At 44.0% G+C, this 18639-nt stretch overlaps 1 protein-coding gene across 3 annotated transcripts in view; it reads right to left on the reverse strand.

Annotated features, from left to right (window-relative positions):
* LOC147031601 (receptor tyrosine-protein kinase erbB-4-like) overlaps positions 1-18639 on the reverse strand; it is a 219296-nt gene that overhangs the window by 1696 nt on the left and 198961 nt on the right. For all 3 annotated transcript variants that reach the window (XM_085865871.1, XM_085865887.1, XM_085865878.1), the window contains 3 exons: positions 17368-17523; positions 14095-14145; positions 81-342 (listed from right to left, as the gene is read on the reverse strand). In XM_085865871.1, the coding sequence (XP_085721997.1) occupies positions 81-342; positions 14095-14145; positions 17368-17523 (469 nt within the window). The remainder of the gene's footprint in view (positions 1-80; positions 343-14094; positions 14146-17367; positions 17524-18639) is intronic.

The following is an 18639-nucleotide window of genomic DNA, read 5'->3' on the forward strand; positions in this document are numbered from 1 at the left end:
TTAATTATACAACAAGCACACCATGTTGGTGGGGAAAAGACAGATACATGCCGCCATCTCATTTGTAATTCCTGACTCACCCTTGCTTGAGATTGGCAGTACATAGCAGTCTCCATCAGGTGAGTCTGGAGAATCTAACTCCAAAGGCATAGTTGGATCCCGGGTGTAACGCATGCCTGTCCCAGATGCCCAGGAAACTGGAGAGAACTTAGAAAATTGGGACAAACCACCAGGCAAAGAAGTTACACCGAGATTTCCACTGTGCTGACGATGTGGTGTCCGACGCTGAACCCAGGGATTTGTTACTGGTGGTAAAGTAGACACCAGGCCTTGGGTGGTTGCCTGAATAGGTATTATAGGGAAACAAAAAAGGAAAACGTTTCATGCATTTGCTGTAGTTGTGTGCATTTTGTATCTCAAACAATAATAAGCAAAGGAAATGCACAAGTGTTAGGAAGCAGTCATTCATTACAGAGTAAAAGATCCTTTCCAAATCGTCAAAATTTAATTCAATAATTTGAGAAGACCATACAACTCGTTAAAAATGGCCACAAACTGTGAAGTACATACAAAGCAGAGGCCTGTGATTGAACTTACTATTTTGCTGCAGAGGGAGTAAGCATGTGGAATGCCCCGGTATCATACTGGATTATATGATGCTTGATGATACGTTCCATACTCTTCACAGAGCGTTGGTACGACCACAACAGTTTCTCCGCACGTGTAATGTTGGGTGATTTGGCCTTGCCTTCCCAGCAGTCGATCAGGGCAAGAATTTGGAATTTGTTCAGGGTGCAGGCAATAGCTTGCCCGCTCTTCAGGAAGGACACCGTGACATCTTTAACGTCCACCAGCTAATGCCAGCAGATGGAATGCCCAGTTTAACGTCCGTCTAAGGGATGGCACATTGATACCATGCCCTGCCTGTGAAACACCAGGAAGAAAGTTTATAGCTGGGTCGAGATTTGAACCCTGTTGGGACAGCTCAAAGGCATGTGCACACCTTCAGGCTATCCTGCCAGTCCACTGGATAATAGATAATATAATTAATTAAATATGAAAATTAAAAACGAAATAAACCTGCGAAAAGCATACGGGAAAAATAAATAAATAAATAATTCGAACAATAACAATAGGTTTCCCAGCTTTGTAGGCTTGGAACTGTAATAATCCAAACAATAACAATACGTTTCCCAGCTTTGTAGGCTTGGAACTGTAATAATCCAAACAATAACAATAGGTTTTCCAGCTTTGTAGGCTTGGAACTCCAATAATCTGAACAATAACAATAGGTTACCCAGCGTTGTAGGCTTGGAACTCTCATAATCCGAACAATAACAATAGGTTTCCCAGCCTGAAAGGCTTGGTACCAAAACTAATACTCAGTGGAAAGTAATGTTGAAAAGAGAACCAAAGAAATTGGAGATAATGTCTTATTTACATGATAATTAAAAAATAAATAGCCACGTGGGGGAATGACGGTTATTTCCCCAACAGGCGGGATGAATATGAGGGATTATGGGGTACGGTCCTGAAGTGGTACGGTCATGGGAAGCACAACTTAAATTAACGGCATCGTCCTTATGTTTCATGAAGAGTTTGGTCTGCATCTGGCCATCGGTCTCTGAGAAGATATTGAAATAAATTACCTGAATTTGAGGCAAAAGCCCCTTTTCAGCCTCTTATAGGATGAGGGAGCACAACCCCATGGGATCTTACTGCTCTGATGTATCGTACCAAATTTGGTCCACATCAGTCATGGAGGTTGTGAGGAAAATGTTTTCGTGAATATGACGGATGAGGGGAGGGAGGTCATGGCTTCCTTTCCAGGGTGGATACGGCCATGAGGAGCGCAACGTAGGGTTAGGGCATGGTCACAATGCGGCATAGCCAGTTTGGCATGGATCCAGTTATCTGTTTCTGTGAAGACTTTTGAATGAAATATCAATATTTGGGGCAAATTCCCCCTTTCACCCCCTTTAAATTGGCGGATCCGGATGGGAAACGCAACACCATGACACCTTACTGTCCTGATGCTTTGTACCAAATTTGGTCCATCTCACTCAGGTAATTGTGGAGGGGTCCCGTGACCCCTTTCCAGGGGAGATACAGCCATGAGGAGCACAACTTAAGGTAAGGGCATGGTCTCGATGCCGAGTAACGAGTTTGGTCTGCCTCTGGTGGTTTCTGAGAAGAAGATTTATGAATAAAATACGAATATTTGGGGTAAACCCCCCCCCTTTTACCCAATTTTCTGGGTACACCCAGATGGGGAGCACAACCCCATGAGACCTTTCTGTCCTGATGCATTGTACCAAATTTGGTCCATATCGACGTGGTAATTTGTGAGGAGAAGTGTTACTCAAATGTTGATGGACGGACAGACACCGAGACCCATTGTATGAGCTTATTTCAGAGAAATAACCCAAAGATTCACTTTGGAATGGTGAGATGAAGATATAGGTTGGAAGGAATGCTTCTGCTTTACAATTATGAAATAACTAGCAAATACAACCCGTCGCTTCACTGATGAGGATGTTAAGGGGGGGGAGATGAGGGAGGGAAGGGAGAGAGGCTGAGAGGGAATAGGGAGGGGAGAGGAGAGAAGGAGAGAGAGAGGGAGGAGAGAGAGAGGAGGGAGGGAGGAGAGAGAGGAGGGAGGGGAGAGAGAGGAGGGCAGGAGGGAGGGGAAAGAGAGGAGGCAGCGAGGGGAGAGAGAGGGAGAGGAGGCAGGGAGGAGAGAGAGAGAGAGAGGAGGGAAGGGAGGGGAGAGAGAGGAGGCAGGGGAGGGAGACAGGATTGAGGGAAGAGAAGGCGGGAGGGGAGAAGAGAGGCCAGAGGGAGAAGGGAGAGGAAGCTTGGAAGGGAGGGGAAGCTTCACAGCTTGGTCCATGAATCATGACCCCTTCCCAAAATGAATGTGGATACTTTGAGCCTGCTCTGGGAGAACTGCATTCCACATTCTGAAACCTGCATTTTCTGAAACCATCTCCAGCGTTTATCAACATTTCAATGTACCCAGCGATTCATAGCTCTGATGAACAGGCATTCGATAAATATGAGTGAGGAAAGTAAAAAAACAAAAAACTTTATCATAAAGAAATCATTGTGGCCTGTTCCAAGTCAAGGTAGAGTTGAGTTGGCCAAAAAACATGGCGGATTCAGATCCCAATGAAGTTATATAGGATACGCCTTAAGATCCCAGAGAGTGAAGTGGTTGAGGATCGCCTGATGAAGGATTTAATTAAACAAGGCCATTAATTATCTTCAAAAGGAGTGTTTTAATGAACCCAAACACCCAATTTACACTCTTGCACTTCCTTGGAGTTTTTTTTTTCAGATGCATGCAAAGTTTTAGGCTGCACGGTTTTATAGTTTTGGAGTTATGGAGAACAAACACTGACACAATGACATTTATTAGTATAGAGGACGAGCTTGGGTACCTGTCACTGCATGAATTAAAAACTACATAGGGGTTCCAGTGCATGTTGTGAAATGAAAACGTATGGAGTTATCGCCCTCATGGTGGTGAGCTTTTCCTGGCAGGGGTTTCGGGACATGTTGGACATTGAAAAGATACGGAGTTTTTGGCCTCATGGTGGTTACCTTTTTCCTGCGTGCTGGCGGCAGCACTACCTCTGTTGGCGACCTCTGTTGGCCTAAAAACACCCTTCAAGGCCAACGTGCAGGAGCTTGAAACCTTGCTCAGATTCGGAAGTACCTACACCCTACACCCAAATTTGGGGCCTCTTTTCCAGGTGCTATGGTTCGGTGATGAAAGAGTAACAAACAAATGCACAAACATTTGATATTATTGATAAGATAAGTTCCTATTCTACAACGGCCACATGGATAAAAAAGAAAAGAAAAAAAAAAACGGGGATAAAATCATATTGTGTGCATCACTACATGCATCGTGGTATAATTTCAAAATCTGATGTTTGCTTAGCCATGGGAATTGTTCCTCCACTACATCAAATGTCACAATGTGGTTCACAGCTCAAATATGAAGCAGATCAGGGAACACATTGCAAACCTTATCACAGATCATGCATGGCATGAAGTGAGGCATGAAGCACAACTCGGCTTGCGTTGCCTGCCGTTTCGGGTTGGTGTGAACCTGAATCATGTGGCATTGATAGATCACGCACCACGCACATGTCGCCTTATCGGCATCATTGACGTGGGAACATTCCACGCAGTTCACGACTTGACCCCGATCAAGCAGGACACCCCCAGGATGGATTGGTATGTAGTACGAACAAAGTATTCATTAATCCACCATTTCCAACAAGAGAATCAGACTTACTCCTGTCGAACTTTTATTATAGTTTTCTAGTGAAAGTGTTTCTCAACTTCTCTGTCTCCCCAACCCCCTTTCGCTACCCCTCTCTCCCCCACCTCTTCTCTTTCCCTCTCTACCCTTCTCCACTCTTTCGTTGCCCCATTTCTCTCTTTCTCCCACACCCCCCTGTGACCAAGGTCTTCCACAGCCAATGGTCATATTCACTCAGAAAGTCAATCCTACCATCATTGTGACAAGTACCATTGGTCACAGTTATTTCCTTATTCGCCTAGTCACAGGGGTCATCACCTTTTGTCATACTTTCAATATTAGCAAATACAATCGGATGTTTCTGACTTTATAAATACATTTTCTATATTATAATATCACAACGATTGTGAGATCATTATTGATTTGCTTCAAGAAGATGTGCCAAATGTGAGTTTTCCAAACACTTGCCTTTCCTGGCAATCATGCATTGGTTTTGTCAAAATTGAGAATTTCTCAGCCTATGCAGAGCATAACAATCAATCAGTCAATTAACTCAACTTTTTTTAAGGAGTGCTCTTCATTTTAAACAAAATCTCAAAGTGCTTCACAAAAAAATAATGGTAAAGAGAATTAAGAAAAAGCAATTGTAAGAATATGTGATATTTAAAGTCATTGACGATGCCGTAAACCATACTTGATGATGCTACGTAGTTTTTTTTTTTTAAGTAGCAAGTTCCATAGGTGAGGAGCATAAGTGAAGAATGATTGATTGACAAAAGTCTGCATCATAGTTCAAGGAACTATCAGAAGATTCCTCTTGTAAGACATCAATGCTCTTGCACAGATATAAGCTACAAGTGTGATGAAGTCAGAAATATAATTTAAAAGTTATCAGCAATAGTTCAAAATCTATACATTGGCTTACAAGGAGCCAGTGTAATGTTTTGAGTATTGGAGTGAGGTGATAATTTACTACGAGCTTGGCTGTCACATTCTGAGTCAGCTACAAGAATTTTACTCGAGAGAAGAGACATGTGAGTTGCAGTAATCCAAACATGATGTAACGAGAGCATGAACCAAACGTTTAAGTCATCCTCTGCATTAAGCACAAGCAGGTTTGAGCAATATTATTCTGATGAAATAAAGATTATAGAGATATGCAGAATATAGCGAAATGTTGAGTCCATCATGACACCTAGATTTGAACTCACACAAGCAGAGAACAGGTGATATTCCCCAAGTATCAGTATCGTGCGTTGAATCTTTTGAATAATGTATGGCGAGCCAACGATCAGCATATCAGTGTCAGCACATTAATTTTGAAAAATATAATTGGACATCCATGTTTGAATTGCAGGAGGACAAAAATTGAGAGTGTGGAGTAGACAAGCAGATGTGGGCATTAGCAGGATAATAAAAGCTTCAAATAAAATTCCATAGAACTGTATCGAGTGGATGAAAAAAAGAAAAAGACAGTGCATCAAGAACAGATCTCTGTGAAATGTGAACAGTCATGAAATTCATCTGATGAATAAAAAAAAAAACATTGTTTACAGTTGATATACTATCACGTCGGACAGAGCTGAAACATGGGCCATCTGCGCCGGGATCCTTTGTCCATGGAAATGACCAATCAGTTTCCAACCTACTGCATTCAGTTATTAATCTTTACCATTCCCCAAGGTCACCCAAATTATCTGAAATTGATGGCACACACACGGGAAGCAGATGCGTCGAACAGGTTTCTTACCTTTGAAAGGTATATTTTATAATGAATATTGGGGGGGGGGGGGAGGTGAATGAGATGAGCAGTTCTGAACAACCATCCAAATGAACAGACACAAGGAGAGACAAGGGAATTTGCAAATTTATATAAAATGATAAATAGATAACCAAGCAGTCATAGACTGGTACTTAGGAAATCGTCAACTTGACCTCTGACCTTGTCTAATAAAAGCTGTCTCTGGAGAAGGTAGCGACGCAAACCAGAAGTTTCTACGATGATTCTGTACCAAACCATCAAAAATCGAATGTTTGACCTCACTGTGACCTTGACCTTTGACGTATTTTGACCAAAATCTAATCAGCGCTAGCCATCACCCTCCTGAATCACGTGGTGTAATTTGACATTGGTAGCTTCTTCCTTTCTCGAGTTATCATGTCTACAAACAAACACACACACAAACAAACACACACACAAACAAACACACACACAAACAAACACACACACAAACAAACACACAAACAGAGGACGGAAGTCATCAATATATTTACGAAATCTTTAGATTTCGTAAGTAATAAAACCGAACCCACACTCGGCACCACAGATCACACTTGCACACACACAAACATTAAAATTGCGGACATCGACGACTTTCCTTTGGCTCAATGAGCAGGGTGGAATGCAATGATGCCTCCTGTTCTGTAAGCCAGTGACGAAGTGAGCTCAAAAATGAGACAAGCCAGCCATGAGGAGCGCCAGCGACGATCAGCACCTCGGGACGTGCATCCTGAACCAGTCCTTGTGACCTACTCTGGTTGGTGCCTCTTCTTCAGCCTCCAGTCCTCCTGGGCGGCTTCCTTCTCAAGGCCGCCACACCCATCAGGCGGCACCAATAAAAACAAATCTTTCCTTCCTTTCGGGCCCCATAGTGCATTACACCACCATGGCTGACACACACTGGCCAGACAGATTGTGACGGCCTTTTTGAAATGTGCAACACATGTGCCTTTTTATGATAGGGAAGTCTTCACCTGGCCTCACCCACAAACAAGATGTATTTCCGCATACAATATTACCCTGAGTATCCTGCCTATAAATTACATACACTGCCTCCTCAGCATCATGTGAACCAAAACGAGTTTCTCTGACAGGACCCTGTTATATGGCAATCGAACCTACTCAAAACACACGGACCATGTTACACTTACCACAATCTAGCAATGGATCTCCCCCCACCCACCCCCTTTCACTTTCCACGTAACAATATATTATCTGCAAGATCAGACTTAAAGCATTCAAGAGCAGGTTCGGTGGTACCACAACTAGTTTGAACAAGGTCAAACAAAATATTGTTGTGATTCTACGAAACCGCACGCCTCTAAGGCAATGGAACCCAACTTACAGTGATCCCCAGGTCAGGTCAGGTATGGGAGCATGCGCCAGAGCAGCGCGTCGTTGTGGCAGTTATTTTGATCCCCAAACAGTTATTTTGTTAGTTTTCATGCAGTTAGACCTTCCCCTCATGTCTTGTGGGTTAAGGGGACAAAGTGCATTGTGTGGATCTTATAGGTAGGTCTATTAGCTATGTCTCTATCTTCTATTCTGATTTCTATTCCAACCCTTTCCTTTTAGCCATGGTACAAATCAAGCAAGCAAGCAAACACACCACACAGCCTCCCGTGGCTGAGAATTAACATAAGAACAAACACACTATACAGCATGTGAATCGCGTGCCAATTTCCAATGGCATCTCACCATGCTCACCCCTCGCTCACAAAAAACTCACCACTTCAACCACCAACACCTCCCGCGCACAGGAAAAATATTCCCGCACCCTCTCGTACCTCTGCATCACTACAATTCGCTACTAAACAGAGGCATGCTGCACGGCTCGAGCTGTACTCGAACCGCATGATGCGGGGACGAGCAATGGACGTTAATAGCACCAACAGCATCTCGCCGAGAATGTCCCGTGTGAGCACACAGGATTGATACGACCCTCGTCCAGTCACCAGAACAACACGGCAAGACGGGCGACGAGGAGGGATCGCGGGAAGAGCGATCTGGGAGTTTGGTACAGGGTGCAGGTGTACATTTTGGCTCAAGAGAAGGGGGAGGAGGGTGTGGGTGGTGGGTGTGCATTGCGATTCGGCATTCAGACTGTACTTGGAGCACATTCAGGGCCAGGTTGCCGACATATACACTATATTGAGCGAGTGCCGTGTCATGCCAGATGTGTGAATAAGACCACTTCCGGCCCCAGGAGCCTGGCAGGGCATGGCTCGGGCCGCAAGAGCCGCTGTCGTGTAATAGAGAAGTGGAATTCAGGTCACAGCGCTTTGCTTCGGGTCGTCACCCCACCCTTCGCCCGCGGCTTATAAAAGGTGGATCGCAGAGCCGCTTACCCTCTTCTTCGCCTCTTCTTTGCCGCCTTCTTTTCTGCTTGTGTCGGCTCCGTGTTGGCTGCTCCTCATTGCCTCTGCCCTTTGCTGGCTCTTCACTCACGGTTGGTGTGCGACTGAGACGTGCTTATTTCGGAGGACCAGTGCGGAGCGCACGTTGACACGAGCCACAGCAAAGTTTCGAAGCCGGAGATAATGCACCAACTCTCGAAGTGGGAACACTCAAGCGGAGAATCCCACAGAGGTACACGCTACACTAACAGACCTATGCATGACTAGGTTAGGGATCTGTCACCTTAGGCATCTTCCTTCCTCACTCTCTCTTTCCACCCCTCTATCTCTTCCCATTTGGATGCACAAAAGAGCATCATTACTGACTCGCAATCACATTTTCTTCTGGCGTGACACCGTACCCCCCATATTGCACTGCACCATCTCCCACTTCCACACCTTAGACACCAGTATTCCTCCCCCTACCTCTTCCTAAGCGTACTGGGTTGCGTTGGTCGGCCGACCGCACCAGGTTTTGCGAGGCTGCTTATCCTCATCTTCTCTTTTTCTTCCTGGCTATCTAGTCTTCCTCAGGTGTGTGTGTGTGTGTGTGTGTGTGTGTGTGTGTGTGTGTGTGTGTGTGTGTGTGTGTGTGTGTGTGTGTGTGTGTGTGTGTGTGTGTGTGTGTATGTGATGGCACCTGTCATAGCATAAGTTAAGATTGTGGAAGTGATCACAGGATAAGTCTGCTCTGTGTTTGCTTTTCTAACATTGCTTGCCTTTTGTTGCACCCCACAAATTCCTTGCTATCCCTGCTTTACATAATAACAAACCCAAATTTACTGTGCCACATACCTTTCATCACTTCATTGTAAATAAATGCTTTGTATATAAATGTTCCCAGCTCGTTTTCATCTTTTCCTTCATTGGTCCAGCATGTTTCGTATTCTTGCCTAGCTGGGATGTTATCCCCCAATGATCTGTTTTTCAAGCTGGTACGTCCTTGGCAGTTATGCTCAGCTGCATCTGCTGGCAAGGTGATCCAGTTTGAACAAGGTTTACTGAGGGCGTGTCTCCCGGTAATTAGATCACGTGACCATTAGGTAAATGGTATTTATTAGATGGAGGACCCTAAGTCACATGGTCGAGTTATTGGCGTTAATGATCAATTTAGCAATCCGCCACGTCACAAAGGTATTCGTGTGCAACGGCCTGCGATTCCGGAAAGTCTGGTGGGAACCCGAGGTAGCTTCCTCCCTCATGGTCTTCTCGCCCCCGACCCCCGGGTTTGCAACAATATTAATGGTCAACTGTGTGAAAAGCAGAACCCATCCATCAGGACCAAGCAGAGTGTCAGTGCTGCCGAAGCAGTCTCCTTGGGTATTGGGCACAATCCTGGACAGGTCATCACTCCAACACAGAATACTCAAATGGTTCAATCATCCCAGCAAGCTGGCACTCATTTTGCCAATCACAGAAAGATGACAGGCTGAGTCAACCCCACCTGGTATTAATTCAACAGAACACAGGATTTGAACTCAAGATTCTAGGATCCCAAGCCCACCACACTAACCATTAAGCCAACACCAGGTATGAAAACAGGATGCAAATCAAAATAGTAAGATTGTTGCTAATCCTTGGTCCACCAAATACAAAATATCATTTGTAACCTTCAGAAGAGTGGTTTCAATTTACGTTACGAGTGGAAACAGAACTAAACGTCAGGGAATCATCAAATATGACAGATCTGGATCGAGTAAAGAAGGTGTTTTCTCTGAATTACTGATGATTGACTGGACCGCATCTTCACTTACAGCAAACAAGTAGTTCAGACAAAGGGAGTATTGGATAGCAAGAAAGAAACTGTATAATCCAAAGCATGTTTGCTCAGCTCACTACAGTTAACACATGGTATCCTATCCTGAAAGGCATGAGAAAATTGCTTGACAAGTTAAAGAGATAGAATCAGCAGAAAGGAGTTTTCACTCTTGTTGATAAGTTTATCAATGATAGAGAACAAGGCCTTAGTGTTGGACGAGTTGAGCCCAATCAGGTTGCCGTAGTATAAGGCCCCCATAGGATGGCATCCATAGGGAGAAGGAGGAATGCCCGGCTGAGTGCAGTGAGAAAGGCGGCACCATTGTTATGACATTGCTAGTACCCAGAGTGCCCCTGGAAGTGACGGCACTTCACTTTTCTTCACACTTCACTTCACACGGCACTTCACTTCACTTCACATTCAAACACACCCTGGAAGTGTGTTTGAATCGTCGAACAGTTCTGTGTATTCGTCTGTATGTCCATCTGTGTGAGTGACGTGTGTGTGTGTGTGTGTGTGTGTGTATTTGTCAGTGTGTCTTCTCTATAACTCCAAAACCATATAACCTAGCAGCTTGAAACTTTTAATGCAAACTAAGAAAACTTCAAGTAAGTGCATGAGTGAAAATTGGGTGTTTGGGTCAATTAAAACACCACTTTTGAAGATAATTAACGGCCTTATTTAATTATATCCTTCATCAGGTGCATCTTCGGTCAACACTCTCGATGGGGTCCCAAGGCGTATCCTCGGTAACCTTGCTGGGGTCCAAAGCCGCCATGTTTTTTGGCCTGCTCAACCATGCCCTGACTTGGAACAGTCCGCAACGATTTCTTAACGAGTCATGGATTCACTGGATCATGGGGTGTGGCACTGTTGGTACTTGTGCAGGAGGACAAAAGTCTGAGTCTCCAGGTCCTCAGTGCTTCCAGTCTTGCTCTACGGATGTGAGACTTGGACTGTGACCAGGGATCTGAGACAGAGACTTAATTCCTTTGGTACCAGGTCTTTTCAGAGAATCCTTGGCTAATGCTGGTCGGACTTTGCGTCCAACAAGCAGTTGCTGAGAGAGGGACTCAAATGAGATTTGTTACCTGCATAGTCCATGAGCATCAGCTGCTGCTGCATGGACATGTGGGTTGTTTTCCTGACGTTGATCCTGCTCACCAGATTCATTCAGCGAGGGAGCCTCGTGAGTGGAGGAGGCCAATGGACAGACCAAGTGTTTCGTAGTTGCAGCAGATTGATCAGCATCTCAAGGGGATGGGAATGGGCAAGGACTGTGCCTGGGGGGGGGGGGGCGTGGCCAGATGGAGGCCCCTGGAGTACCAGCGGAAAGTGGACGCAGCGACGTGCTGCTCCAGCACATGCTCCCAGACCTGACCTGACCTGCAGATGTGATCACCACGAGTATCTCTTAAAATAAGGAAAATTACAAAATCTAAGGTCCAGAATCGAACAAGCAGTTCCGACTCCTCAAAAAGTGTTCATCTGTCCAATTCAGGAGGTGTTTGTTTAATATGACGGTTCGGTGATTGCCAATTGAGTACCAAGGGAGTCGTTTCTTATCAACTGTTTTGTTGGAGTGCTTACGCTAGTGCTCAACAATATTCGGACTGTCATTGAATACTGCATAACGATTGATTTGAACAAAGTTTAGGGCTACTCGCCTGTGTTAGCCACGTGTTGTTTGTGGTGCAGCAGGTGGTGGTTGCCTCGCAGAAAGTATGAAATTTTTATTTGTCATGACGTTTCCCATTTTTGGTCTTCCATTATATGACCCATCTTTTCGGCCTCGATAAATACAAATAAAAATTAAACGTTTTACTTATAAAAGTTTCTTCAAATGTTTTGTTCATTGCGTGGTAAAGCCACTTAGCGCATGTTCTTCAAGTTTCAGTTGTGGTACCATGGTTCTACACTGGAGGTAGGAAGGCAAAATGAATTATATTATCACAATGAGAATAAAAATCTTTTCTGTTCTGAATTAAAGAATCACCACATCATGGCAGGAAAGCAGAGAGGTACGCATGGTCGCTCTGTGTAGCCTAGATTTGAATCTCAACCCAACTCTAAACTGTCCTCCCGGTTTTTCACAGGCCTGGTGTCATGTCGTCTCTCGGATGGATGATAAACTGGGCATCACATCTGCCGAAATCCCTCACCACTCTCTCCCACCCCTATATCTCTTTCCGACCTCGACCTACCTATCTATCTAGCTATCTATCTATCTATCTCTCTTGCTATCTCTCTCTCCCTCGCTACCTATATCTCTCTCTCTCTCTCTCCCTCTCGCCCTCTCGCCCTCTCGCCCTCTCGCCCTCTCGCCCTCTCGCCCTCTCGCCCTCTCGCCCTCTCGCCCTCTCGCCCTCTCGCCCTCTCGCCCTCTCTCCCTCTCTCCCTCTCTCCCTCTCTCCCTCTCTCCCTCTCTCCCTCTCTCTCTATCTCTCTATCTCTCTATCTCTCTATCTCTCTATCTCTCTCTCTCTCTCTCTCTCTCTCTCTCTCTCTCTCTCTCTCTCTCTCTCTCTCTCTCTCTCTCTCTCTCTCTCTCTCTCTCTCTCTCTCTCACCCCCTCCTCGCACCCCCACAGTGTATAGCAATGTTTGATGAGGCATAGCTCTCCCACCTCCCCCCCACTTCCTCGCTCTTCCCCCCTTCCTAGCTTCCCTTCCCTCCTGCCTCCTCTCTCTCCCTCCCTCTCTCCTCTGTTCCTCTCTCTCTCTCCCCTCCCTCCCCCCCCGTAATACCCCCGTCAGTGAAGCGACGGGTTGTATTTGCTTGTAATAAATAAAAAAGGCTCCTGTTGGTGCATGGGTATCAGCAAACTGCAGGAAAAAGTTTCTTATTCATACAGTTTTTGCCATAAAAGTTATATTAACAAAAAAGCGGATGAAGTCGAATATTTTCAGTGCTAGCACCTCACTTACATACATTATTAGTATATATCCATTATGAAATACAAGTGACTGCATCAGGTAAGGGAAGCCGAAAATAATTTTTCACTCCAAATACTCCAACAATGTGTTTGTCCAATTACTTTGTTTCACAAAAAAAAAACATTTTCTCACAAGGCAGGCCGAACACAAAAAAATATTTTCTGTGAAACATTTAAACTGCAGGTGGGGAAAAATAAATAAAAGATAACCAACATTTTTTTTAAAATGGAAAAATGGACTTTGCAAAGCTCCTTTCATTCACTTGCAATACAATGAAACTTTGTAAACTAGAACGGGCACTCGTAGAGAGCATATACCTTCGCCGCCGCTACTGTTTTGTTCTTGGCATAAGAGTGTGGGGAACAGAACAAGGAGCATTTTGTTGCTGATTTCATACAAATCGGATAAGAATTGACTGCGTTATGAGAAAAAATACGCACATCTGCAAGGTCGTGACCCCCTGACCTTTGACCCCCAACCGCGAGTAAGGGCAATTACGTCATTGTGTTAAGTTGCATATCACAAGATTGGGCATTGAATTCTGAACATTTTGGCATTAGTTGCATGCAAATTGGATAAAAATTGACCGCGCTATGGTAAAAATACGAATTTGACCTTTCCGTGACCTTGACCTTGACCTTTGACCCGATCGCTCCCAAAATCTAATCAAATGTTCCTTGGATAATAACCAATCATCCCACCAAATTTCAAGAGATTTGGTTAATACTTTCTGAGTTATGCGAATAACAAACAAACAAACACACACACATACATATTCACAAATAAATAAATAAATAAATACACAGTGACCAATACATAACCTTTCACAGAATGCGAAGGTAATAAATACACAGCGACCAATACATAACCTTTCGCAGAATGCGAAGGTAACAATGAAAGAATTCAAAAAATTCCGCATGTCGCAGTTACCAAAGAATTGGACTTACCCCTCTCATGGGGGTGTATGGTGGTGGAGGAGAATGATTTCCTGTATTTCCCTGCAATGGTACAAAATTGCACGGTTAATTGTAATTGCAGACTTAGCAAAGCTCTTTGTATTTACCTGTAATACAAATTACCCAAAATAAACTATGCAAGGTTGCATTTCATTTGTACATTTGCATTTCTTTTTTACTTGCTTGTATTTAAATGACATTGCATATTCAAGCATACAGTGGCCTGAAAAAGTACTCACCCTCGACCAATAATGCCACATTCAGATGAATTGCGAATTATGTAGTTAAACAATTTTTCTAAGTTAACTCTTTAATTCATAATTGAAGAGATCAAACTAAACACTGTTATAGTTGAAGGAGGTTACATGTCAGGAATACATGCAAAAAAAAAAAACATGTTCAAATCAAAATTCACTGGTTGTGAAAGTATTCAGCCCCTTGGGTCAGTACTTGGTGGAAGAACCTTTTGAAGCAATGACTGCTATGAGTCTTTTTGAGGAGGTCACAACCTTCTATGTCGAGTGAGATGGTAAAATCTTTGCCCATTCTTCACGTGAAAATTGCTCGAGTTCTGCCAAGTTTGTTGGGGATTGTTGATGGACTGCAATTCTTATTCAGCCACTCTAGTGTGGCTTCGGCTTTGTGCTTCGGATCATTGGCCTGCTGAAATGTGAATCTCACATTCATGGCTGACTCAAGCAGGTTTTCATCAAGGATTATCCTCTACTTTGCACCGTCCATTGTCCTTTCTCTCCTGACAAGCTTGCCAGCCCCTGATGATGAAAAGCAGTCTCATAACATGATGCTACCACCCCAATGCTTGACAGTTGGGGTGGTGTTGACTGGGTGATGTGCAGAGTTAGGCTTGCGCCAGACATAACGCTCTCAATTTAGACCAAAAAGTTCAATTTTTGTCTTGTCTGACCAGAAAACTTTTCTCCACATGCCTGCAGTACCATTAAGATGCTTTTTTTTTACAAACTTCATATGAGCTTTAAGATGCGTCTTTTTCAGTAATGGTTTCTTTCTTGCCACCTGTCCATAGAGGCCAGTTTTGTGAAGGTAAGGGATGTTGTTGATTGATGAACATTGACCCCCCCCCCCCATCTCAGACATAAACCCTTGCAGATCTTTCAAAGCCAATGTTGGATTTACAGTGACATCGCAAACTAGTTTCCTGCTTGCCCAGCTACTGAGTTTGGATGGGTGACCTGATCTGGGTGGAGTCTGGGTGGTATGTTACATCTTCCACTTCTTGATGATGAATTTCACCATACTCAAAGGGATAATGAATGACTGAGATCTTATAACCCTCTCCTGAACAGTGCTTCTCCACCACTTTCCATCTAACTTCTTTGGAAAGCTCCTTGCTCTTCACGTTTGCCTTGTTGGTTGACCAAGTGAGTTGCACCTTGAAACTCCTTATATAAATGAGGGAGCTTAATTTTTAAGTTAAACCAATGATTACATACAGGTGAAACGTATTACACTTATTTTGTAACCTTTCAAACAAATAATCTGCTACTGAAGTGATTTAGGGTTAATTAGGCAGAGAGGTTGAATACTTGTACAACTAAAAATCATCTGATTTTCTCTGTTAATCAAGCTTATTCACATTTTATCTACATTTTTTAGCTTTAGAACTTTGAAATAGTTTTTGAAGACTCTATATAGTAAGTTTGATTTGAAAGCATCATGAAATAAGTTCAGGTGGCATCAAAATGTGAAAACTTTGGAGGGGGCGGGGGGCGGTGAATACTTTTGTGGACCACTGCACTTGTTATAATGTGAAAATAGTTATTAAATACAAGCTCAAACTTCAAAAACATCTTAAAATGCAAAGCCCATCCACATCTGCTATGCACTGAAACTAAACTTAATGAAAACAACAGTGAAAAAAAAGAGTAAAATTTATTAATTAGTGTTCTCCCTATTCTCATCATCCAGATTTGTTGAAAATTTTATGACAAAAAAAATTAAATGTTAAAAGGGTTATGGCCTGGACAGACATACTGAAGCTCAGATGATAAAAAAATAGACAGACATGGAAGCGATTAAAAACCTGGCCGTCTCGTGCTGACGTGCCGTGGATGGGCTGATAAGGCCTGTTTCTACTCACTGTGATTTTTCCCTTTGATATTTTGACCCAATTATTAAAGAGTCTTCTCCATATTCTCAAATAAAGGTTTGCTAAAAAATTGATGACAAAAGCTCGAATGGTTAAAAAAAAAGTACACACACACACACACACACACACACACACACACACACACACACACACACACACACACACACACACACACACACACACACACACACACACACACACACACACACACACACACACACACACACACACACACCGTCTCTGTATGGGACAGGGTGGACGGGCTAATTGAAGATTAAACCTAAACTGTTGAGCTCACTCCAAGTGAAGAACATTTCAAGTTCACGAGACAGCCATTGGATTGCAGCAAGAGATGCTGAATGTATATGTCGTGTATTACATTTGAATATCCTGACAGGAACGTACAATATGGTGTATGATCTGGGTCAAAGCACTACAGTCACATTACGATCATCTTTGATCTTCCATATTAGGAAAAGCATCCATATCAGCAGCATCTGTCAGCATCTGTGGAGCTGGTCTTGATTTGATTCATTGAGGACGTTTGCATTTCCAGGAAAGGGAAGGCGACATTTTCGATGTTGCACATTGGACGAGGTACTCGTCTGGATGATCAATAGATGACCATGCACGTGTTCAGCTTTCTTCTGCTGGAGTCTGTGTGTCCAGAAGTCTCTTAGCTTCCTTATATCCTGAAATGTTTCTGCAATCTCTGCTTTTTCAGGAGATGGCTTCTTTGGTTTTCATTAAAAAAATTGTAAAAAGTTTTTGCAGGTCAATTTATGATACATGTTGTTGTTCGAAAACTAACAGTTAAGTGAGTTGTAGAGTGAGGAGGAATGTATGCATGAATCACCTGCAGGACAAGGACATTAGGAGATGTCGGTGCACTTTTACATGAATTACAAGTTCGTAGATGAGGAACCAATGAACATAGTATATGGAATTTGAAACTGGGATCCAGGCAACACGAGCTTCAGACGGGAAAGCAAAAACAGGCCTGTCCAGATTTATGCGAGTGTAACTTGAATCTGTTACAAACCTTAACACAATAGAATGTTCTCCACCTAAAAACCTTTTCAAATGACAACATAGCAGTGCACCAGGTAGAAGAAAATCACAACACAAGTACGTACAGTGCCACGCCGGCTGCTTGGTGGGGGCATCAGGATGAAGGGACGTGGTGCTCCAAACTCTTCACTGTCCGACAAACTCCCTACATCCACACTGTCCAGGACGTTTTTGAACATTTTTCCTTCGGATGGTGAAGGCAGGTCCACAGGTTGGTCACCCTGTATAGGGGCATACAGCAATGATCAGGGCAAGCATTCTAATGGCATTTACTTTTGTCCACCTCATTGGAGGTTAATGAAAGTGTTTTTAAATATAAAAAGAAAAGTGTGATCTCCTTCAACCCCCAGCTCCTAGACGAGGAGCTGGTTACTCCCGTATGGAGCGGTTGTACTAAAGTATATCTGGAAACAATAGGCCATTGCCATGGTGAACTGTGAATACAGATTCAACAAGTTGTAGAGTGAGGTGGGGCAAGATTCCCTGAGCAAGAGAGGTGAATTGCAAGGAAATACAATGGAATATAGAAAATTTCAATGCAGGAGGAGACCATTTTGTTCCATCATGCCTGTGATACATTAACATCACAGGTGGTGTAATATGCCACATGTATATCCTCCTTGGTATTTTTATTCAGTACTAGCAAAGGTACCTGGCGTAGCCCAGAAACGCCAGGTTCATCCTTCCACACCTTCCCCTCTCTCCTGCTAGCACTGCCCCCTCCCTCCACCCACTTCTTCCTCTTCTGACTACCACCACTTCCCCTGCCTCCTACCACATCCACCCTTTCCTTCCGTCCTCCCACTTCCACCCCACCCCTCCCTCCTCCCACAAAAGGTACATGGAATTGCCCAGGATCTAGCATACGAGCACAATTAAGCACATATTTAGAGACAAACATCACCTGTTGCTTTGCTGATGGGAATACTAAGAGAGGGGGGAAAGAGAAAGAGGGGAGGGGGGGAAGAGAGAGAGAGGGAGGGAGAGAGAGAGAAAGAGGGGTGTGGAGGGGAGAGAAGAGATGGGGGGGGGAGATAACAGGGGAGAGGAGGGGGGAGGAGGAGGGAATGGAGAGAGAGGAGGGGATATGTGGAAGGGAGTGGCTAGGAAGGGGAGTGAGAAAGGGGGGTGGGAGAGTGAGGAAGCTGGGGTAGAGAAACGCCTCACCACACGTTGCAATACACTTTGGGAGAGAGGAGTGCGAGGAGGGGGTTGGTACTGAGAGAAAGAGAGAGGGAAGAGGAGATAGAAAGAGAGGGGAGCGAGGAGGAGTGGTGCAATGAAGGGGAGGAGCGAGGAAGGGAGTGAGAGCGAGGAAGAGGGGGAGAGAAACTCCT

This window comes from Eptatretus burgeri, chromosome 2, assembly GCF_056783735.1.
Source record: "Eptatretus burgeri isolate ZD-2024b chromosome 2, Ebu_testis_v1, whole genome shotgun sequence".
Taxonomy (NCBI): Eukaryota; Metazoa; Chordata; class Myxini; order Myxiniformes; family Myxinidae; genus Eptatretus; species Eptatretus burgeri.